Below are 24,737 nucleotides of genomic sequence, written 5' to 3' on the forward strand. Positions count from 1 at the left end.
AGGTAATCGGACAGGAAGTCCCATGGCAACATGCAATGTCTGTGCGTTGTGCATGTGCGGATGGCGACCTGCGAACACAAAGAGTAGCGAGCATCCAGAGACACCGACGCCCATAAAACTTGAGACGGGCATCGCATTAAACTGAAGCGCGCGAATCATCCACCCAGATCTATCGATGACATCAAAACAGGTAATGCACGCGCATGTAACGATGACTTCAATTAAACCCGGTTCGTAACCATGCTGACAGTGCTGTTATTAACATTGACAGGCGCATGTCTGTGTCCGGTACATATTACTGTAATTTCTCTTTTTGTTGTATTGTTTTGCATCTGCGTCTCAATGCGTTTTGGTACTGGCTAGGTGCGCGCGGACTCGCGTGCAAGCCCCCGTACTGCAGTGGCCGCGAACAGCTTGTTTGGGACACTTCATTGCCCCCCAGTTTAGTACACACACCAAAGCAAGCCAGTGTGTCAACTGAGGTAACATCCGTTTAAGATACGCATTTATCTCGATTTGCATTTATTTGCTGGATGGGCAAGATAAATAGCACTTCTTTGCATTTGCATGGGCTAGATTTATTGTAACGATAAACGGTGTTTACGATTCGGGTGCTGTGTGTGTGTGTCATGCACGACTTGCGTACACGTCATTATCGAGCCATTATCAGGGTTACTAAAGTTCACACGCAGCGCCGTGCAGCTCTGCCTTGAGTTTGGCTGCTGCTGAGTGGTCTTATTCAGCATTTCATGCACGATAAATAAGATTAATAGTTTTTTCAATAGTTTTGACACATTGGTAATTACAGATTTAAGGCTGTAATGTAATGATTTCACTTATTTAATCACTGCCTGTTAAATCTGAAAGCCTTTTTAAGCACGTGTAATTTATGCGTTGGTATTACATTTACATTAATGCGTTTGGCACATGCTTTTTACCCAAACTACTTCCAGAGCATTCAATCTGTACATTTATCAGTATGTGTGTTTCCTGAGATCGAACACACAACCTTTTAAGGAACACAATTTTTGGATGGTTTCCCCAACCACAACTATATTTTAATTCTCTTACATTACAACCCAAACATTATTTGCATTTTCCTGTTCTCTTTTGATTGACAGGATATACCGGCCAGAATAAATGACTTATCAGCTGTTTTTAAACTATAGGCTGAAAATTTGCTTTTATCAACCTATAGCGGTTATTGGCAGATATATTGGTGCATATCTATGTTTGAAATGATACTTAATACGAAAAAAGTAAATCTGGTGTTAGTTTCTGAACATAGGCTTGAAATTAAAAGATAGATAGATAGATAGATAGATCTGCATTAGCTGCATTAGACAGTAAAAGTATGCATAGTGCACACAGTACAATAGATTGTTTAAACATTAGACACAGCCTGTAATAAAAAATAGACTGGATTAAACATTAAAGGCTTAATATGTAACCCAATAAATTACATGTATTTAAGCTCATACCTGCTGTGTTGGTTTTTGTTGGCCAGAACAATAACAATAAAGATAAATAGAATGATAACGTTGTTTATTTTATCTCGTGTTATTTTAACTATTGGCTGACAAAATGCAGCTAAAGTAATCCCAGTGCTATCGTTCCTTTGTATCTTAATCATTATAGTAGTGATGTGGACTCTGACATTTAAAGCCATCTTTATCTTCATAGTTGTTAACATCATCCGTAGGCCGTAATGCTATGCTGATAGTATGGATTTATGATGTCAGTCGTTATATTTAGCATATTCTATAATAGTGTATTGCTCAAACAAAAAAACATGATGTCAATTGTGTTGTTGTTTTTTTTGTTTAAATGAATAGTTCGGCCAAAAAGGATATTAAACCCATGATTTACTCACCCCCAAGCCGTTCGAGATGCATATGTCCATCATTTTTCAGATGAACACATTTTCAGTTATTTTAGAAAATGTTTTAGATCTTTCAGTTAATCAAATGTGAAGTTATGGGGTCCGCGTCCTTCAAGTCCTAAAAATGTGCATCCATCCTTCACAAAATAAATACAAACGGCTCCGCAATGATAAACAAAGGTCTTCTGAGGGTAATCTGTGCCATTTTGTTGTAGAAATATCCACATTTAAAACTTTATAAACTAAAATAACTCTTTCGGTAATGCCGCCATCTTAGTCGCGTCCAAACTCCGAATTCAAGATGAGAGCGTATGCAGCTTACGGAGGTTTCTCTGTTGCTGCTCTGTGCCCCCACCCTCCGAATTTGTCATACATCACTAAGAAAAGTGCGTACACTATGCTGATACTCTCCTGAATACAGAGGAGTCTAAAGGCCGGGGTATACCTTTTTTCTGTGTCCGGCTTGCGCGTGGCGCACGCGTCCGCAGCTTTCCAAGTATTCTCCCCGCGGCTAAACGCGGATGGCCGCATTTGACACTATACGCAATACAAATGATTTCTTATTCAAATTATTACTCTACCAGGCCGTCAGGGCAGCACTGATATGGTGACATTTACAGTACATGAAAACTTTAGGATAGGTGAAGAAAAGTAGCCGATCCACCACTGCAAACACAGTTTAGAACAAGACAACAAAGAACAGGAATCAAACATAACGGTAACAAACATGCTCCACAGCTTTCTGTTATTGGAAGAGGTAAAAATTAAAGAAGAAAAACGATAGTGTGTGTGTGCAAATGCTGTCTATTTCCTTTGTATAATTGTTTGAAGTGGTGTGTCCTGTCTAAATATTTTCATGCGCATGCGACGTTGTACGCGGACTGTACGCGCACTGTCCGCGCGGTCTCAAATTTTGTGATGCATGCGGACGAAAATGACGTCATGCGGACGGCGCGCATACGCGGACGTCCATAGTATACTTTCGGCTTAAGATGGAGGCGCTACCGGAAGCTAGTTATTTTCGTTAATAGTTTTAAATTTGGATATTTCTACAAAAAGGATTACCCTCAGAAGACCTTTGTTTATCATACTGGAGCCGTTTGGATTTCTTTGGGGAAGGATATATGCAAATTTTTTGCACTTGAAGGAAGTGGACCCCGTAACTTTACTGTTTAGCAGCTGAAAGATATAAGACATTTTCTAAAATAACTGAAAATGTGTTTGTCTGAAAAATGATGGACATATGCATCTTAGACAGCTTCTAGTTGAGTAATTCATGGGTTTAATATCATTTTTGGTCGAACTATCCCTTTAATGTTTCCTAGGTGAAATTGCCCTTTGAAACTGTGTGGACATGACCTTTCTAGCCTTACCTTTAATGTGATCCAGCTAGTTAATTAAACCTGTATCACACTGTGCACCTCGGGTAGATAACAGCAGCAGTATCTACCATCTTGATTTGGGACATGTAGTCATGCTGTAGTTGGGCAACTACGTTTAACATGATTAGAATGTGGGTCAGATGTTTTTTAAGCTGTGCCGCCTAATCCTTTTACCAGTTCTCTGTTTCCATCAGACAGCGAATAGTGGTCCCCTTTTTTCTTTCTTTGTTGTGAACGACATGCATCATCTTAGGCTTGATTTAGTTTGTTTGCCCTTATTTATCTGTTTTTTCATCCACACTGGCTTTTGTCATTCGTTTTACGGTATCTGTTCCAGATAAGAAGGAAAATATACTTGTTCACTGTTTTCATAGTCAACCTTATGCTCTTAGTTCCTTTCTAAAAAAAAAATAATGAAATATGTGTAGTTATTGAATCGCAGTATGACAACAGACCTAAGCAGGGTTTTTTATAAAATCACATCAGTTGCCGTGTGGATTACTTCTGTGAAGGATGGATGCACTTTTTTGGCTTCAATCATTTACTACTATTATAAAGCTTTGAACAGCCAGGACATTTTCTTGCATAACTAAATTTTTGGATGAACTATCCCTTTAAAAGTTAAAAATTCCACTAACTTTTTGTTGATTGTTTGTTGGTGGGCTCCTCAGTCTTTTCACTAGTAGGCACCGACCTAAGATTCAGACAACTTGACCTCACTTGCATACCAATAGGCCAATATTTCGTCCAATATGGCTCATAAAATAAATCGTTGACTTTGCCTGATATGCCCTTTTATTAGGATGTAGAGGACATTCTGCTTTAAAGATAACTGGGACCCTTGGACAAGGTACAGGAAGTTACTTTACAGGAATTAAAAAAGTATCTTGCAACACAGCATTATTCTAAGATAAAATCAGATAGAGAAAATGATGAGTGAAAGTAAGCAAGAATGGGAGAAGCTAAATAAATTAGAAAGAAGAGGCCATTATGGGTCATGAAAGCCAATGGCACATTGTGTTCTCTTTTAATGCCATTGTGCACTTGTGGCTTAGAGCCACAACCTGCCTGATCATCATCACCACCTCATCTAAACTGAACCCAGGGCATACTCGACCTTGGATGACCATATCTGCTCACATCTGCTGGAGAGCCAAAGGGATGGTTGCTCAGTATATTGAAACAACGGAACAGTTAAGTACAATTTATAATCGTGCGTAAGGTCTATGCCGTAGGTTATCTGTAGCCTGACGTGCACCTCGCCAAAGTTTTAACAGCGCGCCAGTTCTAAGCTGACTGCAAGTGCTGTTATGGTTCACTAGAACCCCTCCTGTCAGGTAAAAAACTGCGTCATAGGTGTTTCCGTTTGTGACGGAGAGAACAAAGATGGGCCAAGTTGAGGAGTGATTTAACTCAAACTGCAACAAAAGTCACTTTTTATTTACTTTCATCACTGCTGGTCTTCTCAAATCATACACAACAAGCTGCTGCTGCTTCTTCGTTTGTGTGTTAACTGAGCAAGCTGCTGCTTTTTTGGCGGTTGAGCTGCTACTGTGGTTACAAGCGAGAATACTGCCTATTAGTGGTCTGCGCGTGTGTTTGCACATTGACGCAGAAGTGTATATGAAAACAGACGCATGCCGTCGTGGCTACGCCGTAAGCTGTACGCACTACTATAATGAGCCCTTTACTAGTGACTGTGTTACTAGTTGTTTTTCTGCTTGTGAATGCCCAAAGGTTTGCTTGACCCTTAGGACTCCTAGTGGCTGGAGGAAGTTACCATATTCCTGTGTTAATAAGCTCACTTTGCTTCCCCCACTAAATGCATTGTGACTTATCCACGGTGTTGCTCCAGAATGCTAATCATTGGTAATCCAATCCAGAGAAGATTACTGAAGAAGAGGGCAACACGGGATGCTGAGAACGGCTTTTTGTGTCTTATCTGAGGGCTGCTAGTATGGTGCAAGACTGTTGCATCTACCTAAGGAGTTGCCAACTGGAACTGCGTTTGTGGAGTTAAGATTACATTTTGTAACAACGCATTGAAGCTTGGTGGAGTTTGGCAGAACATTGGGAACTTTTTAAGGGTACTTGCGGTGAGAGTTCATCAAAGCTTGCATCATTAAAGTGTTGTCAGTCAATGTGATTAGCATTAGCATGGGCAGTAACAAAAGCAAGACCAATTTATAAGAAATTTTCATTCATTTTTCTGACAGAATATTTGGGCTAAGCCCAATTTATTGTGGTGCACTTGTCTCCAAGCCTGTCGAAAACCATAATCACCTGACTGTCTTTGAAAGAAACCAGAAGAGGTTTCATAATTGCTTTAAAGGACAACTGCCAGAAGCAAAGATGCTGAACCAAGGGGCTGTGATGGTCTTCACAGGGATCTGTGGGGCATTAGTGGTCATGGCGGTGGCCTACTATGCCTACTGGTAAGTCCAGCTAATGGTTGTCCAAATGGACATTGGATTAGACCACTTGCTTCTTATGTAAAGGGTCATTTGATTGGATGCATTGAGGTCTGTCTTACAAAAACCTTTTCCTAAGTCTTGAATTTGTTAGTTTGTAGTTTCTCACATTCGCTTACAGGATTATATTGGTTTACCTGCATTTAAGGTGTCTGTTAAGACTAAAAGGTCACATGATGTCCGTTTCTGTTTTGTTTCGAGTAGATATACTTTGTCTCAAGTCTCAAGATTTTTGCATTCTAACAGACTGAATACAATTTAATTCATTGTAACTGAAATTGATTTTTTTTAGCGTTGAATTGAATTATTTTTATTAACGTGGCTGCTTTTCTCAGACCTTTATTTGAGTCTGTTACTTGTTTTTTTTTATGCTTTAAGAATTTGGGAAAGATGGCCTCAGGCTGGCTGCTGATGTAGGCCAAACAGCTGTTTCCACATAAGCTGGTTTATCCCTCCATCTCTAATCCCCTCCATTTTTTTCTTCCATGTGTAGTTCTCATGTTACTAACATGAAATGTGGGACAATAGATAAGTCATAGAAGTGGTCCGCATAACTTGATTTACACTCACCGGCCACTTTTTTTTAGGTACACCTGTCCAACTGCTTGTTAATGAAACTTTCTAATCAGCCAATCACATGGCAGCAACTCAATGCATTTAGGCATGTAGACATGGTCAAGACGATCTACTGCAGTTCAAACCGAGCATCAGAATGGGGAAGAAAGGTTATTTAAGTGACTTTGAACATGGCATGGTTGTTGGTGCCATACGGGCTGGTCTGAGTATTCCAGAGACTGCTGATCTACTGGGATTTTCACGCACAACCATCTCTACGGGTATACAGAGAATGGTCCGAAAATGAGAAAATATCCAGTGAGCAGCAGTTCTGTGGGCGCAAATGCCTTGTTGATGCCAAAGGTCAGAGAAGAATGGCTAGACTGGTTCAAGCTGATAGAAAGGCAACAGTAACTCAAATGACCACTCGTTGGTGAACGCACACCACGTCGAACCTTGAGGCGGATGGGCTACAGCACCAGAAGACCACACCGGGTGCCACTCCTGACAGCTAAGAACCGGAAACTGAGGCTACAATTCGCACAGGCTCACCAAAATTGGACAATAGAAGATTGGAAAAACGTTGCCTGGTCTGATGAGTCTCGATTTCTGCTCGAATGGTAGTGTCAGAATTTGGTGTCAACAACATGAAAGCATGTATCCATCCTGCCTTGTATCAACGGTTCAGGCTGGTGGTGGTTGTGTAATGGTGTGGGGGATATTTTCTTGGCACACTTTGGGCCCAAAGCATTGTGTAAACGCCACAGCATACTGGAGTATTGTTGCTGACCATGTCCATCCCTTTATGACCACAGTGTACCCATCTTATGATGGCTACTTCCAGCAGGATAACGCACCATGTCATAAAGTGTGAATCATCTCAGACTGGTTTCCTGAACATGGCAATGAGTTCACTGTACTCAAATGGCCTCCACAGTCACCAGATCTCAATCCAATTGGGATGTGGTAGAACGGGAGATTCCCATCATGGATGTGCAGCCGACAAATCTGCAGTACCTGCGTGATGCTATCATGACAATATGGCCCAAAATATCTGAGGAATGTTTCCAGACCCTTGTTGAATCTATGCCATGAAGGATTAAGGCAGTTCTGATGGCAAAGGGGGTCCAACCTGGAACTAGAAAAGTGTACCTAATAAAGTGGCTGGTGAGTGTATATGGACATTTACTTTGAAGTTGCAAAAATGTATGTATGTTTACATGGCCATTTTAAACTCAAGACTTTGCATGACTTTGAATATAGCGCATGATTTATTTCTGTAATACTTTTATTTGTCCGTTTTGGAGTATGACAACCTCTATCCCAATTTACTTTCATTGTTAATTGTAAATAACTCATTTTCTTCCATTGAAGAAAGTGATTTGTAAGTCATCCTTTCCTGGAACAAGTAATGCCTGTAATACACTGCACGATTTTTGGCTGTCCCAGATGAAAGATTGCCATCGTGAAACAATTACCATTTCTGTGATCGTGGCTCTTAATCGGAGGACTGTTTTCCTGGTCTGGTGACCAAAGATAGCCTACGCTAGTTTTCTGACAGTGTCAGTTATTCGGCATGATCAACGCACTGTGCATTTGCTGCTATGACCTGCGTACCAGTATTTGTTTAGCGCTAGCGCATGCTAATGACGTTGCGCTAACGTGTGTCACAGCCTATGATTCAATAGCTGTCATTATCGTTCAATCTTATATTTAAATTATACATGTCGCACAGTGTGATAGGGTAATGATCTTATAGGAACGGCAAAAATCATGCAGTGTATCGCAGGATTACGAGATGAATTATGGGGGCTCGACCGGGATACTAAGACTTTAATGGCTTATTGTGTTATTCACAGACTCTGTCACACTACCTTGCCAAATAGTCATAACAAATTTCTGTCCCAAAGTAAGGACATAACCCTCCTGCTCATTATTCAGATCAGAGCTGAACAAGAGCACAATCTGGCTAATGTCTGACTAGCTAATGGTCTCAATTGACACGTGTTGGCTTGCCCTGTACCCGGCCCAAACGCGTTGATCAGGTGATCTTTAGTACACTCCCTCAAAATGAACACCCCCCCCCCCCATACACACATCTACTTCCACACTGTAATGGTGTGTTTTGAGCCTTCTGTCTCCTTGTTCTTAAATTTGCTTTCTGTCAACGTCTCTTTCCAGCCACATTTTACTTTGGTCTGGTTCCAAAGTTTATTTTTGCTCTTGCATTGTTGGCTGGGGGACAGAGTTCAACTCTTTCCTTTCCCACTTGTTCTTTCTCTCTTTGTGTGTGTCTCTTTCTCAATCTTTCACGTGTGACTGTGTCCTTACAAAACTCAGAGCTAGCACACAGCCTGTGGAACTTCATCGCAAGGTTAGTGTTATCGGTTTTGTTTGTTATGGGTTTTGTTGATCGAGGAACTAGGGTTATGTGGGTTTAAACTTTAACCTTCTGGTCTGTCTTTAAACATGATTTTTACTGTTATGGCAAATTATTATTATTATGCTGATTTACAGCATTTGGAGATTATCTGAAAGCGTATTATATGGTAATAACTAGACTTTGACCTTTTCTTGATATACTTTGGGTGCCCTGGGTGGTTTCTAGGGCATTGCTGTGCAGTTGCTATAGTCTTCTCTACAGGGATTTCTGGGTGGCTGCTTACTGTCTAATGTCAAAAGAGCTTACAACAAAGTCTATATGAGGTTGTGGTTCATTATGGATATGGCTTTGTGACCCTTTACATACAAACAAATAAACACCATCAAACGTCAAAGTCTTACTGCAACCTAATGTTATCTAACTGTATTTTCTACAAGGCAGTTTCACACTTTTATGTTAGTTTAAAATTGTAACAGTGGTTAATCAGACTAACAGAAAAGTTTAGTTGACAGATGGGTCTACTGCAGGAGCAGTTTGAAGTAGTTTGGCAAGTTCATCTTGAGTATCCGATTAAGGGTCATGGAAACTGCTTTCATGGACGGAGCTGTGTTTCACCTTAGGCTGGATTTACAGTAATGCTTTGCTTTCTTAGCTAGTTTGACACATTTTAGACTATGTGAGAAAGTTTGTGTGGTTACGATGAGCGATTGAGATAACTTGGGTTTTGTACATTTTTGAAGTTGTGGAGTGCATGACAGACACTGTAGGGGAAGAAGAGGTTGCCCTAACGTGTGTGAGAGAAATTGGAGGAGGTGATTGGAGTTTCTCCAACTGGGTGAGAGGTTGTGTGTGTCTGTGCAATTGTGTGTGTGTGTGTGTGCGCAACACTACCATATGTTGCAATTTTTTTAACCTAGGGTCTGTGGTTGTGAAGGTGAACTCTCATCTACTTGACAGTTTTTGTATCTCAGAACAAGTAAAAATAATGTTATTGTTGTGTATAATGTTGATTTGTGTATTATTAAAATGATTTTGAATGTTCTCTCTTGTTTGTTTTAGGTCGGTGGTGCTTAGTGAGGGGCCGTGTAAAAGAGGGTTGTAGAGAAGAACCCACTGTGGTGAGTTCAACATGCATGAATGATAGCAATGAAATTTAACAGTCAAATTAGTTTCACACAACATTCAACTGCGTTGTTTTGTAAGACATCCTAATTCACGATACTCACGCAAGTTGTATTGCAAAATGTTACATAATTCTGCAACGATATTTATACCTGTGGCTGCATGTTTGCTATGCTGCGCAATTAAGTACAACATAATTGTGAGATTTGTAATTATACAGCAGTTCTTTTAATGGTTGTCATTTCAGACACGGCATAATTATTTTTGCAACATAAAAGAAAATACTTTGTTGCACAATATATGAAGAGGTCAGATGCAAACCCACAGAAAAGTGTATCTGACATGTTTTCTTGTAAATGAGCATTTGAAATGAAAAGGTTATTAGTTAGTAAATGAAATATTTTATTTACACAAATGTCACTGAAGTCATTTTATTGGTTTTTAATAAATTTGACTGTTTTCATTGCAAAACCCTCTAAGTACATGCAAAATCTCCACTTCTAAAAAAGTCACTCTTCACTGTACATCCTGAATAAAGGCTCAAAAATGTGGTCAGAAAGTAAATAAAAAAATGCACCATGAGATACCTGTGCCGTCGTTCATTCATTTTTTTTTCCCCGTGCACTTAGCTAAAAAATCGAAGTGGTGTTTAACAACAAAGTAAAAATCAAACTGCATAATTAATTTTGTCATCTGTATCCCTAAATTATTAATTTGTGTATGTAATTGGTTTTAATTTGGGGATGTTTCTGGTTTTGTTTCAGCAGTGAGTGTGTGTGTGGTGTGTGAGTGAGTGAGTGTGTGTGTGAGTGGACAGGGCTGTCAGTCATGGGTTTGCTGGCGTGGATAAAGAGCCTGTTCATCCTACACCTCTTGATTGGTTTTGTGTTTGTGGTGAGCGGCCTCATCATCAACTTCATACAGCTCTGCACCTGCGTGCTATGGCCCATCGACAAACAACTCTACCGAAGGATCAACACCAGACTCTCCTACTCGCTATGGAGCCGTGAGTAGTTTTAAGCGTCTACCGTGACAAGTTACGAACGTTTGCATATCAGCAATTATGCAGATATGCAATAAATGCACATTTTGTATTGCAATTCATTGCTTTTCAGTCTTTACATATCATGCATGCATGTTGGATCTGTTTTTATTTATAAAGATTTATTTCAAATTTCTTCTTTTCTGAACTCACACAGAGTTGGTGATGTTGCTGGAGTGGTGGTCTGACACAGACTGTGTGCTGTACACAGATCAGGCCACAGTTGATAAGTTCGGTAAGGAGCACGTGATCATCATTCTCAACCACAACTTTGAGATCGACTTCCTGTGTGGCTGGACCATTTGTGAAAGATACGGCGTGCTGGGGGTGAGTAGTACTGATAGCACCACTATTGGAGCTGTGAATTTGTGTAGGGCTGTGTCTTAAACCTAGTAAGCTGACTAGCTAGTCTTCAACATTGTAACCCTGAGTGAAATAGTGCATAGTGCATTTAATTTTACATTAAGTTAAATTTCCCTTAAAACTCTACATCCTGTCTCTTTGACCTCATGATTGATTTATTTGTAAATGAAACGCAAACGTGTTTTTTGTTTACATATTTGTTGCTTTACTGCTGGATTGTTTTGATGTCTACAATCAGACAAATCCAAAATAGACTTTTTTCATCTCTTTCAGAGCTCTAAGGTTTTGGCTAAACATGAACTGCTGAAAGTGCCTCTGATTGGCTGGACGTGGTACTTCCTGGAAATCGTTTTTTGCAAGAGGAAGTGGGAGGAAGACAGGGACACTGTTTTCAAAGGACTAAACAGTCTCAAAGATTACCCAGAATACATGTGGGTGAGTAGTGTACTACTTTTAGACACTACACTGATTCCAGAAAATGTCTATAAAATGGCCAGAAATGATCCTGGGATCGTTCCCGTCAATGGGACGTAGTAATATTGTTGTAACTCTGTGCTTGCTAGAAATTACATCTCATGTCACGTGTCTTTACGGGACATGTGTGAACACATGCCATTATCGTGCCAAAATCAAACGACCCCGGGATAAACCTCTAACACATTATCTGTGTATTTTCTGTTATATGTGTTGCTTCATAGTCTTGCTAAATCTCTTCTGTTTAACCAATTGAGTGTGTAAAGATGCCCTAATTTCTGTAAGTGTCATTATATACTGAGGGATGTAATGGACATTATATTATAATTTATTATTGAGGTAATTATACAAAATGTTCAGTCAGTAAATAATTATGTTGATGTACAAGGCAATGTTAACATAATGAGCTGAAGTACTTTGTTTACGTTTATTCATTTTATATATTGCATATTTTAATTGTTTAGCCATTCATCTGTGTTCAGTGTAGTGTTTAGTTAAAGGATTACTCCACTTTCATAAAAAATCACCCTCATGTCATCCAAGATGATTATTTCTTTCTTTGTTCAGTCAAGAAGAAATTTTTCTCAATTTATAGGATTTCAACTGTTCACAGTTTCAATGCAGCGTAAAATTGCAGTTTCAACACAGCTTCAAACGATCCCAACCGAGGCATAATGATCTTATCTAGCAAAACGATTGTCATTTTCGGCAATTAAAATATGTACTTTTAAACCACTACTTCTCGTCTTGCACTAGCAGTGTGATCCACCAGCGTGACCTTACGTATTACATAACCACGTCAAAAGGTGATGACGTATTCGAAACTACCGCTCCAGTGTTTACAGGTCTGGAGAAAGGGACCGTTCCGCAAGTGTGTGTTTTACATACACTCATCTAAAGGATTATTAGGAACACCTGTTCAATTTCTCATTAATGCATTTATCTAATCAACCAATCACATGGCAGTTGCTTCAATGCATTTAGGGGTGTGGTCCTGGTCAAGACAATCTCCTGAACTCCAAACTGAATGTCAGAATGGGAAAGAAAGGTGATTTAAACAATTTTGAGGGTGGCATGGTTGTTAGTGCCAGACGAGCCGGTCTGAGTATTTCACAATCTGCTCAGTTACTGGGATTTTCACGCACAACCATTTCTAGGGTTTACAAAGAATGGTGTGAAAAGGAAAACACATCCAGTATGCGGCAGTCCTGTGGGCGAAAATGCCTTGTTGATGCTAGAGGTCAGAGGAGAATAGGCCGACTGATTCAAGCTGATAGAAGAGCAACTTTGACTGAAATAATCACTCGTTACAACCGAGGTATGCAGCAAAGCATTTGTGAAGACACAACACGCTGTGGCAAAACTGAAGTCACTACCCCTTTAACCATTCATTGTATTTTGCCATTCATAACGTGACATCGTGACGTAATGACGCTACTACGTCAGCTACGTGAGTGGAAGTGACGAGCATATAAGCGAGCCTTCATTCACAAAATGGTAGTCCGATACAGAGATACTACACGCCAGTTTGCCAGTGTTGTTGTTCGTCGTGGTGTGGGATAAGGAAGAAAGTGTCTGAGTCATTTGTTATTAATCGAGTGGAGAGGAAAAGTTCGGCTGTGACACCTAATCGTGGTGAACGCTAGTATGCGTATTTCATGACGTGGGATGAATCTGGAAACCCCGAGTGCTGAAAACGCTGCACAAACGCGTGCGATTATGGATTTGTGAGCTTTGGAACGACGCCGCAACGGAGACGCTGTGTGCACGGCTGTGGCGGGTCTCATTTGGATAACCTCTCTGTAGCTCGAACCCAACTTATCTTTCTCAGACCAATATTACCCTTACCCCCGCTGCCATTAAATAACGGCAAACTGGTGTAAACTTTCACTCACACACACACGCAAACCACACACCATTTTTGTTTTGGTTGTTTGTATATATATATTTTCTTGTTTTTCTTGTTGGTGGTTGAGTATTTGTATTAGTAGTGTCAATGTTTTTGTTATCTTCTATTTTTTGAAGTACTGGTGTAGTGTATGGTGTCCAATTCATGTTTTTCACTTGTGTTGAAAATGTAAATACACTCAAATGTTTTTGAAAGTGTACTTCTGTGTCCTAGTGAATTACTTTGTTTTGGTGGGATTTATTGTGATATTCACACAACCAAATGGTCATCATATCACTAGGATGTGTAACAGTTGCCATCAGAGCTATCCGTGGTAACTAATGATTTGTATCTTTTGACCAGTTCATGCTGGTCTGGCGCCCGAACAAACTCCTATTATAAAACTTTTCTTAGTAGGGCCGGCCACTGTTACAACGCACAACCTTGAGGCGGATGGGTACAACAGCAGAAGACCCCACCGGGTACCACTCATCTCCACTGTACTAAAATGGCCCCCACAGTCACCAGATCTCAACCCAATAAAGCATCTTTGGGATGTGGTGGAACGGGAGTTTCGTGCCCTGAATGTGCATCCCACAAATTTCCATCAACTGCAAGATGCTTTCCTATCAATATGGGCCAACGTTTCTAAAGAATGCTTTCAGAACCTTGTTGAATCAATGCCATGTAGAATTAAGGCAGTTCTGAAGGCGAAAGGGGTCAAACACAATATTAGTGTGGTGTTCCTAATAATCCTTTAGGTGAGAGTATGTAACGCTTGTCCTTTCGACGTAATTATGCAATACGTAAGGTCGCACTGGCACGTCACACGGCTAGTGCAAGACGAGAAGTTGTGGTTTAAATGTACTTTTTTTTTTTTTTTTTGCCGAAAACAATGATAAACGATAAACTGTTGAGGTCCACTAAAGTCCACTATATGGAGAAATTCTTGGAATGTTTTCCTTAAAAAAACAAATTTCTTCTCTACTAAGACATAAACAACTTTGGTGACATAGGGGTGAGTAAATTATCAGTTTTTTATGAAACAAGTATTCCTTTTAAGAGTTGCATCAGCATGTATTTATAGTTAAACATTTTAAAATCTGTCATAATGTTTTAAAGGAATAGTTCACCCTAAAATAAAAATTTTGGCATCATTAACTAACCCTCGTGTTGTTACCAACCTGTATTAATATCTTTGTTTTCTGCTTCATTACAAATATATTCCTGTGTTCAGCAGAACAGAAGCACCATTGACTTCCATAGTAGGAAAAATGCTACTACGGAAGTCATTGTTCCTTAAAAACGGTTTGGTTACGAACATTGCTCAAAATATTATCATTTTTTGTTATCAGCAGAACAAAGAAATGTATACAGGTTTGTAACAACACAAGTTAATGATGACAAACTTTTCATTTTTGGGTTAACTGTCCCTTTAATGTGATCGCTTTAGTTGTAATTCAGTTAGTTTAGTGTTTTATTGGTTAGTTTCCCTACAACAGAAGTCAAATTTTATTTGTGACGTGTTCGGATTAGACGTTTCCATGGGGAGGAGGCTGAGATTACAAAGTGATGAGATTACCACTGACCTAAGAGTGACTAGCCTGTGTTTTTTGTGTGTTCTGCAGTTCCTGTTGTACTGTGAAGGAACGAGGTTTACCGAAAAGAAACATCAGATAAGCATGCAGGTTGCAGAGTCGAAAGGACTCCCCAAACTCAAATATCACCTGCTGCCCCGCACCAAAGGATTTACCACTACACTGCATTGCCTGAAGGGAACAGGTTAGACAAATGTTTGGCAGACAAACTGTATACACTCACAAAATAAAGCAAATAATCTCACAAGATAGTGTGAACATAAACACCATTTTCAATTGTGAGGTATTTTTTGTTCATTTTTAATGTTAGTTTCTCAACACTGCATAACTATACAACCGATATTCAACGGTGCTTTCATAAGACCACCTTAATTTTCAGAGTATAAGGATTTGCAGTATTTGTTTTGTAGCTCATCCATTATCCCAACTAGCTTCTAGATAAGTAATGTGCTTTTAGCATATCGTCCTTTTAAGCCCAAAGCAGTGCAGAATGCATTTATCTACAGAACTAACAGTCTATACAAGTCACATGTCTGACTTTTTAACACAAATTCCAACACCTCTGTGGGGCTGAGATGTTTCTGTTTCACACTTGCTGTTTAAATATGTTGCAAGTTTCAATGATGCATAAACCATTAGGGACCAGTTTAGTGTGTTATTTTGGTACATAAGTGTCTGTCTCATAGGTATAGATTTTGCCAGTTGCTATACAATTTCACAACATAATAAATTCACAATATGACATTGTATTATTGTTATTGTTTCATAGTAAGGGAGGTTGGGGTAAGATGTCCTACTTTTTCCCAATAGTGTCGTTTAGGCCAGAAGGGTTGAGAAGCACCTTACACACCTTAATTCTTTCACCGCCAGCGTTTTTTTTTTTTTTTTTTTTTAAGTTGCCAGCCAGCGTTTTCATAATTTTCACCAAAGTTTAATTTTAATGCCTTCCAGAAAATGTTCTTCTTTAAATATATAAACATACAATATTCCAAATGAAAGAACAGACCCTCTGCTTTCAAACAAAAACAGTTTCATCCTACCTTTAGTGGTTCTTTTGTAATCAGCTTTTGAATATGGGTAGGTTTCTGCAAAAACACAACATTTTGAGCAAAAAGCAGAGATAATTCCATTTTTGTGACGGACTTCTCATAGAGATCCCATTCAGAGCGATCTTTAAAACAGACACGGACATGCAGCCGCTTGCCATAGGGCAATACTTCCGGAAGGGGATAATAGCGGTATTGCCGAAAGACGGGAAATCTCGTCATTGGCAGGGAAGCGTTTTCTCTTGATTGACGAGATATCTCGTCAATGGCGGCGAAAGAGTTAAAGTCACCCAAAACGACTATTGCAGTGTTCATTATAAAATTTTATCTGTGAGGGTAATTTGTTATTTAAAAAAATTAATATTTTCATTAAAATCTGAAATAGGGATGCTTAACGATTAATCGTGATTAATCTATAGCAGAATAAGAGTTTTTGTTTACATCATATGTGTGTAAACTGTGTATAATAAATATGTATATATAAATATGCACACATGCATGTATAATTTTAAGAAAAAAATATATTTATTAAGTATTTATATTTATATTTTTTATTTTTCACAGTTCACACACATATATGACGTAAACAATAACTTTTATTCTGCTATAGATTAATCGCGATTAATCGTTAAGCATCCCTAATCTGAAAATGTACATCTGCCCTTGTGATGATCCTTTTCTGATGATGTAGCTAGATGGCTAAAGCTAAAAGTATAGTATAGTTCAGTTTTTATGCAAAAGCGCGGGTTGCGCACAGTTGGCGTGAAGCAAATTTCGTCATCAGGATAGTACGTGTGCACTGTACACGCTCCAACAAATTTTTGTAACTCTGCGTCCTTTGTATGTGTAGGTACAGGAGAATGTAGTGTGTAGTAGCCCATGAGGGCTAGGCTGTGTGTTTGACTGTGCGTGTATGTTCGCGTACACAAAAAAAACTATACTTCGTGCTTTAAACGGATCATCAGTTAACCCCGCCCCCTCCAACTCTGCTACTTGCTACGAGTTCCATTTCTGAATGAAATGGAATACCGAAAAAAAATTTCCCTAATTATTTTGCCAATTTTCTCACCATTGCACATAGCCTGACTTTGTCATACTCAATTCTAGTCAGAATTTGAGTCTGATACCGCTCCATTGAGCTAAAATTATGAGGCGTGTCTCAACCGAAAAATGCCTCTCCACTCAATTGGATAGACCTACGACCAATCAGAGCAACGGAGTGTGTGACGTATGTTTAAATGTCGTCTTTTGCAGCCTGACCGAACTGCTAGTAATTTCGCTACAATGATACTAACATCATTGTGATTATACTAAGTCTGAGTTAGCGAACGTACATTAACACCTATGTTTACAACATTTCATTTATATCACAACATTAAGTATTTACTAAGTCATACAGTAAGACTATCTCTTACCATTTGTACGTTAGGTGAACTTCATCCACGACGATAGCTACCCATTACGTTGGCTTGAAAAACATCGGAGCCTAGCATGTTCCTCCACTTATTCAGCAGTCACGATTCCGGGCTTCCGAAAAGAAGCTGGGAACGACCGCTAATTATATCCCTCTCGTCGTGCACACCAAGTTGCATCGCCGTGATACCTATTTCAGTTGCTTCTTTAACTTTGTCCTCCATAAGTGTGACCAACTTTTGCCGAATCCCGTAGGAATGATGCCGAAAACATAAACAAATGCCTTGATCGCGTTTCTCTGTTCCTCTTTTAAAATCAATGCTCTGTCGATATCTTTTAGAACAGACTCAATGTCAGAATCCACACATCTGAATTCTCCAGCGGCAGCCATTTCATTGCTAAACAGATTCAGCACACGCGCTCTTTGGTGACGTGGTTGATACGTTACTGTTGATCATCTGTCCATCATCGTATAAAGCCCGCCCTCACAATTTGATTCGTCGGCCAGTTTTGGGACTCGCATAGTAGCTTCTCAACGGAGAAACCCCAGACCGATCTTCCTGTTTTTCAAAATGTGGTGGGCGGGGCTAAGATCGGCTGGCACCCAGGCTACATTGCACAAGTTACATTTTCAGAATGTCCTTTTTTACTATATTTATTTCATTATTTAATGTTTTTTGTTTTTTTTTTACTTCCAGCAGTCATTATAGGGCTTTTTACACCTGGTCACTTCTCTGATTAGATAGCTATAGATAGACTTATTAAACTGGTACATTTACATTCGACCACATAAGTAGGTACGTTTACATGCAACCAAATAATCCTTTGTAATCTTACTGATGGCTCAATCGTATTGAAAAGTCTTCATGTAAACACTTTAATCAATACGATTGAGGATGATCGGATGCAAATTTGGATCGTATTGAAGGGGGTGGTGTACTGTGATCAGCAGGAGAAAAGTACGCATTGAAACCCGTGAATCGTAGTATTTTCTAAATGGGATGCAAAAATGCAATGTGCACACGCGCAGAACATTTGTGCTCCAAGTTCATGTGTTATATTAAACTCTTATCACATGATTCTCATCACAGAAACACACAATAGCAAGGCAATAGCATCACGCATTATTGAGGTAACGTTAATGGGGTCACGCGCTCTATTCTGCATCGTTTATGTGTACTTTTACAACATTACACTACTTAAAGGGATAGTTCGGCCAAAAATGATGATTTACTCACCCCCAAGCTGTCCGAGTTGCATACGTCCATCGTTTTTCAGACAAACACATTTTCGGATATTTTAGAAAAAGTTTTAGATCTTTCAGTTGATTAAATGTAATGTTACGGGGTCCACGACCTTCAAGTCCAAAAAAAGTGCATCCATCCTTCACAAAATAAATCCAAACGGCTCCAGGATGATAAACAAACAAAAGACAAACTTTTTTGGACTTGAAGGTCGTGGACCCCGTAACATTACATTTAATCAACTGAAAGATCTAAAACATTTTCTAAAATATCAGAAAATGTGTTTGTCTGAAAAACGATGGACATATGCAACTCGGACAGCTTGGGGGTGAGTAAATCATGGGTTTAATATCATTTTTGGCCGAACTATCCCTTTAAAGTAATAAAATAGCGTTGTGTCTTTTGAAAAGTGTGTTTCATTACCTATATCTGAAAACTTCTTAAGAACAACTTTCTCCAACTTAGTTTTGACTGTTATCCAGAGATAAAACATGAACTGGACGAGAGGTGCTGTCTGCAGCGTAGCGTTGCCAAGTCCTCTGCTTATTTATAGTTTAGATTTGGGCTACTGTTTAAACTGTTTCCACTAGTTGTTTTTTACTGCGGGTTAAAGATGAAAAGATTTTGTTGCTTAGTTATTGTATTTGAGCTGTAAATAGTCATTGGGATGCTTTTGGGATAGTTTTGAACATCCATTTTGGATGGTTTTGTACATGAATCTGGCAACTCTGGTGTGCATTGCGCAGACTTTCGGTTCGGATTCTATAGAACGTACATGTAAACAAACATTTAAATCAGATTGCAGTGTTTAGGGTGCATGTAAACGGTATCGTCATAACCCTCAATCGTATTAAATTCAGTCGGATTGACAAAATTTTGTGCATGTAAACATAGCCAATTAGTCTTGGCTAAATGGATATTAATCTGATCTTCTATTTCCGTTCAAAATACAAATAACCTATTAAATGCAACCGAAATAAACTTTTTATGCAGCTGGTACCATATTTTTGGCAGGGATATATAGCACATGAATGAGTGAATAAATAAGGATCATTTGATAATATTGCCCAGTCTTGTGCCCAGTATTTTTGTAAGGGTCTTTGTGCCAATGATGAAAAGAAAATGCCATTTTTATCATATTTATCTTATTTTAACAGTGAAAGCTGTGTATGATGTTACACTGAACTTCAAAGACAAACAGAACCCAACCCTGCTGGGCGTTCTTAATGGGAAGAAATACACAGCAGACTTGAGCGTCAGGTAAGTCGCAAGTTCATGTATCTGGAGACGACATCAATTCAAGTTCACAACTTCACATATCATTAAATATCTAAACACCAACCCGTCTGTATGTTAAACTTCTGCAGCTTTCGAACCTTACTGCTGACTTGAGATTTTTTGTAAGCATTTGGATTAGGGTTGTAACTAATAGGATTTGAACTTGGTTAAGCCCCTCTCCTGTCTACAGTTGTAGTGCCTACTAGTGGTGTGTGTAGAGTGCTGCACTGACACTTCCCATCTTTCCATCCACAGACGCTTCCCTGTGGAGGAGATCCCAGATGATGAAAAGGAGTGTGCTCAATGGTTACACAAGCTCTACCAAGAGAAGGTCTGAAATGCATTTTTGTGTTAAATAATTTAAGTTTATTTTTATTGTTACACATGAATGTCTTGTTGCATCAATCAAAGGCAGAGTTTCATATTTGTGCTTGGGGAGGCACCTACTGGCAGACATGGAAACTGCAATACTTCAAGATTTAAAGGGGAAATATCATGACAATCTGACTTTTTCTATGTTTAAGTCCTATAATTGGGTCCCCAGTGCTTCTATCATTCTAGAAAATGTAAAAAAGAACAACTCAGTAACTTAGTTTTGGTAAACCATTCTCTGCAAGCATGTGAAAAAAAGGTAATTGAAATTTGGCTCCCCCCTCAGAAGGGGATATTACGCCCCTTAATCTGCACTATCCAACCACGACACTGCCATTTAGTGCAGAGATCAACTCATTTGCATTTTAAAGGACACACCCAAAACTGTACATATTTGCTCACACCTACAAAGTGGCAATTTTAACATGCTATAATAAATTATCTATATGGTATTTTTTGCTAGAAATTCACATTTGTACTCTGGGGATACCAAAGATTTATTTTACATCATTAAAATGAGTGAAATGTCCCCTTTAAGATTATAATTTTCAAATATCGTTTAAATGAATTAAAAATATTTTAGCCTTAAGTTACTCAGTCTACCCACTAAAAAATACGTTGGGACGAATAAATGATAATATATGAATTATATTATTTTTATTTCATTCATAGCTCAGACAAAATTATAATTTGCATTGTTCTGAGGGGGGCAGTGCCCCCTTGCCCCCCCCCCAAACTCCGTCTATGGCATCAATGTTCAGTATAATTTATCCCATGTCTCTGTATTATTTTAAGGATGCATTACAAGAATATTATGAGAAGGAGGGATGTTACCCAGGAACCTCTATTAAACCCAAACGTCGACTTTGGACGCTGCTGAACTTCCTGTTGTGGGCGACGCTTCTGCTGTCTCCGCTTATTAATTTTGCTTGGGATGTGTTTGTCAGCGGCTCCCCCCTCCTCATCATCGGCTTCATGATCTTTCTCATTGTCGGTTAGTGTTGTGATTCATCACCAATTGTTTCTGTAGCTTGACTAGTAAAGCACGACGCTAGCAATGCCAAGGTTATGTGTTTGATTCACATGTAATGCATTTATGCTACAAGTTTTGCTTTAAAGGGACAGTAAGTAGGGTTTTCAGTGTTTTATTAATGAAAATCAATACCTTTATTCATAAATATGTCCTCGTTGGTGTCAAATGACCTCTGCCAATGATCTGACTTTTCTTTGTAAGCTTAGAATTTCTTCTCTTTACTTTTATTGAACGGGAAAGTCCAAGGAGGCTTCCATGTCGTTTCGCCATACTGATAAACTATAATAGCAGAGAGGGACAAAAAGCATGCGATTCCACAATGCTTTTTCATTCAGAACACGTTCAGAACTAGCTGAAACGGACAAGGCGATCAGTGAGTACATAACGGCTACCGTAGTGGCAACACGCATTTGGAAAAGCGAGGCGCTAGAGAGCACTATTCGTTTGAATGCAAAATACAATTTCACCACTAGTTGGGGGTAAATCCTACTTATTGTCCCTTTAATGGGGACTCTTTCCTATTCATTTTAAACAGGAGTGAGGAGTTATAATTATTTTGTTTTCTCTCTCTCTCTCTCACCACAGCTTCTTTAGCAGTCCGTCGGCTCATCGGAGTGACTGAAGTTAACAAAACGGGCTCCAGCTACGGCAACGTGGAGGCTAAGAAAGAAAACTGAAAGCGTCGACACTGTGTGACCACTGTACCGTTTACCCTGCACTCCAGCCTTGAGCACTGAGCTGCCCCGTGTGCAGTTATCCCTATTTTTACATAATATAAAATGAATGAAACCGTAAAATCTCTTCAATGCAGCATTGGGGATATAGATGTTTAACTCTAGATACAACTTAAGATGCTAATGTAAAAACGCCATGAATAATATCATTTTTATCAGCTAACTAAATGTGTGAGATGAAAACGAAATGTTTATTTGATGCAGGTTAAAGGCGAGATCTTTCCAAGCTTAGAAATAAAATGAAGCTGAGTGATACAGATCACCTTTTCTTAGCTCCGCCCCTTTAACTGTGCACCTCTCCAGTAAGGGACCACAAGTAGGTGCATGGTCTTGCATTTTCTCAAATAAGTAATTTTCAAGCCCACTTTCTGTCAATATTTTTTATTTTACTGTAAGGGCCACATCATGGACCCCACCATTCAGTGAGACTTTATTTTAACAATCAAACTTTTGCGTTACAAGCCAACAAGGCATTGTGAATGAGAAGACCTCCCTACCCAGGGCAGCCAGCCAATCAGAGATGAGGTGGTCACAGGTAGACCCTTTTAGGGGGTCTTATGCTGCTAAGACATTGGTACAGCAATATATATGGGTTAAGCAGGGTTTAGTAGCATGTCTATTTATCTATAACATTTCTCCCCCTTTAAAACATTTCTCATAATGGTGTCTTCATCATTGTACTTGAATAAGGAGTATGTGTTTTTAAGGGTATATGTACTCTCTTCACCTTTATCTCTTTATCTTTATTTAAGGTAGTTTTGTCTACCATAATGGTCTTTACCATGTTACTCGCCCACTTTAACCATGTGTAACGTAAAAAATCTATAGGGCTAAAGAGTTAAGAAAGCGGTGTTAAGAAAAGCTGAATGACCAAGAAAACAATAAACGCAAAGATTGTGAAACTTTTTAGTGTGATAACTTATGACTTGAGTTGTAAATAAACTAGAAAATTCTTCTGGACTTCAAGGGGTTTCTGGTAACTTGTTTCCTAATAGCACTGAACAATCCCAAAATCTTGCTTTGGGTGTATGTGAGTGTCATTTGTGCATATGAGCACATAATGATCAGTGTAAAACAAATCCATTAGGCTTTTAACATTGTTTCTGTTTTTAAAGTTGTCTGCTATTGTACAATTTTAACAAAACCGCTTGTTGTTTAATCGCATAGTAATCGAATAACACCAGATGTTTGCAAGCCTTAAAATGACAGAAAAGTGCAGCTTTATTCGGTGTTCGTATAGCGTGAGCCCCTTTTACCTTGCAACAGTCCAGCGTGGTTGGGATTTGTGTGAATTGCGTAGCTCAGGGCAGTTTGGCTGACTCGCAGCTAAAGTCATGGTGGTACATGCCGACTATGGTACTGTAAAACGGCGTTTGATATACAAGTAATTGCACAGAAAAACTGTGTGTGATACGCTTGTGAAATATATAAGATGTAGGTTACATATAGGGTTAAAGACCAAAGTTAATAAAACTAAAATATGGGAATGCCGCTTTGAGTTTTACCTAACCCCATTTGGGAGTTAATATGCCCATGTGAATTTTATTTTTAACATTTTTAGAGCGACTGATTTGATTTGTTTTGGCTGAAATATGCTTTAATTACAGGAAATGTTTTTGTGTATTTTGGTTATACGTTCATAAAGCAGATTCACTGCACGAATCGGTAAGTTTGCTGATTTGGGATCAGGTTTGCAGCTAATGCGGGTATGGACAGGGAAAGAGTCTGAGCCCAGGTCAGCTGTTGTGTGACACCAGGTTTTCCTCTGCTTCTACTAAACATTGCTACTGTATAAAATTGATGGGCCACCACTAGTTCATGGTGAGATTAGGGACCGACACTAAATATCAAGAAGTGCTTGCTAATTTGAGTTTGGTCCCTTGTGTTTTAACAAATTTTTAGAGGGGTGTGAACAAAGGCAACGTAGTACTTGAAGCTTAGTCTGTTTAAATCTCACAACTTTTTTGTATTCTCTTCAGATCAATTAAAGCATTCACTATATGAATAAAACTGGAGTTGCTTTGTTTCATTCTGCAAATCCACCAAAAGGGAGTCTTAATATCTGTTTTGTGTGTAATTGTAAAGAAGCATACAATTATTTTTCTTTGTTATGAACGGAAAATGGTTTTTATTGTAAAAAAGCTGGTACCCCTGAAATTGTAGTAATAAAGTGTCTATGCACAAAAAATAACCATCTCCAGGCAAATAACTGGACTGTTTATGCTTAAATGTTTGGAAAAGGGTTTGTGCGGATGCTATTTTTTTTTTTTTTTTAAATGTGGGCGCTGAACTGAATACTGAAATAATGAAGTACGATGCATGTGACCTTTATGATCCCAGAAGTCATGATGAGTCTCATGAGCTGGAAGGAAGGATAGGCTTCTCTGAAGAAGGAAAAATGTATTTACAGAGGTGGACAGTATTTTACTTTCTACTTAAAAGTACTGTTTCAAGTAT

The 24,737-nt window shown here is 39.0% G+C and overlaps 1 protein-coding gene across 4 annotated transcripts; it reads left to right on the top strand.

The window, feature by feature from the left end:
- LOC135785846 (1-acyl-sn-glycerol-3-phosphate acyltransferase gamma-like) lies at positions 1-24,439 on the top strand. 4 transcript variants are annotated; one of them, XM_065295423.2, is made up of 10 exons: positions 1-190; positions 9,733-9,791; positions 10,560-10,801; positions 10,995-11,164; positions 11,474-11,635; positions 15,191-15,344; positions 20,021-20,123; positions 20,397-20,472; positions 21,309-21,507; positions 22,132-24,439. In XM_065295423.2, the coding sequence occupies exons 3-10, from the start codon at positions 10,624-10,626 to the stop codon at positions 22,221-22,223; spliced, it is 1,134 nt and encodes a 377-aa protein (XP_065151495.1). In that variant the 5' UTR covers positions 1-190; positions 9,733-9,791; positions 10,560-10,623; the 3' UTR covers positions 22,224-24,439. The 4 variants fall into 4 exon arrangements, with proteins under 4 accessions (XP_065151495.1, XP_065151496.1, XP_065151494.1 ...); XM_065295424.2 differs by having other exon boundaries at positions 10,563-10,801; XM_065295422.2 differs by lacking the exon at positions 1-190 and adding an exon at positions 8,402-8,664.
- The last annotated feature ends 298 nt before the right edge of the window (positions 24,440-24,737 follow it).

The sequence above is a fragment of the Paramisgurnus dabryanus genome, chromosome 4 (assembly GCF_030506205.2).
Source record: "Paramisgurnus dabryanus chromosome 4, PD_genome_1.1, whole genome shotgun sequence".
NCBI classification, from domain to species: domain Eukaryota; kingdom Metazoa; phylum Chordata; class Actinopteri; order Cypriniformes; family Cobitidae; genus Paramisgurnus; species Paramisgurnus dabryanus.

Excerpts from the sequence above, each read along its gene's own strand:
- LOC135785846 (XM_065295423.2), top strand. The coding sequence starts at position 10,624 with ATGGGTTTGCTGGCGTGGATAAAGAGCCTGTTCATCCTACACCTCTTG. Across the intron at positions 11,165-11,473 it reads AAAGATACGGCGTGCTGGGG|AGCTCTAAGGTTTTGGCTAA; the intron begins GTGAGTAGTACT and ends CATCTCTTTCAG. Across the intron at positions 20,473-21,308 it reads ACAAGCTCTACCAAGAGAAG|GATGCATTACAAGAATATTA; the intron begins GTCTGAAATGCA and ends TATTATTTTAAG.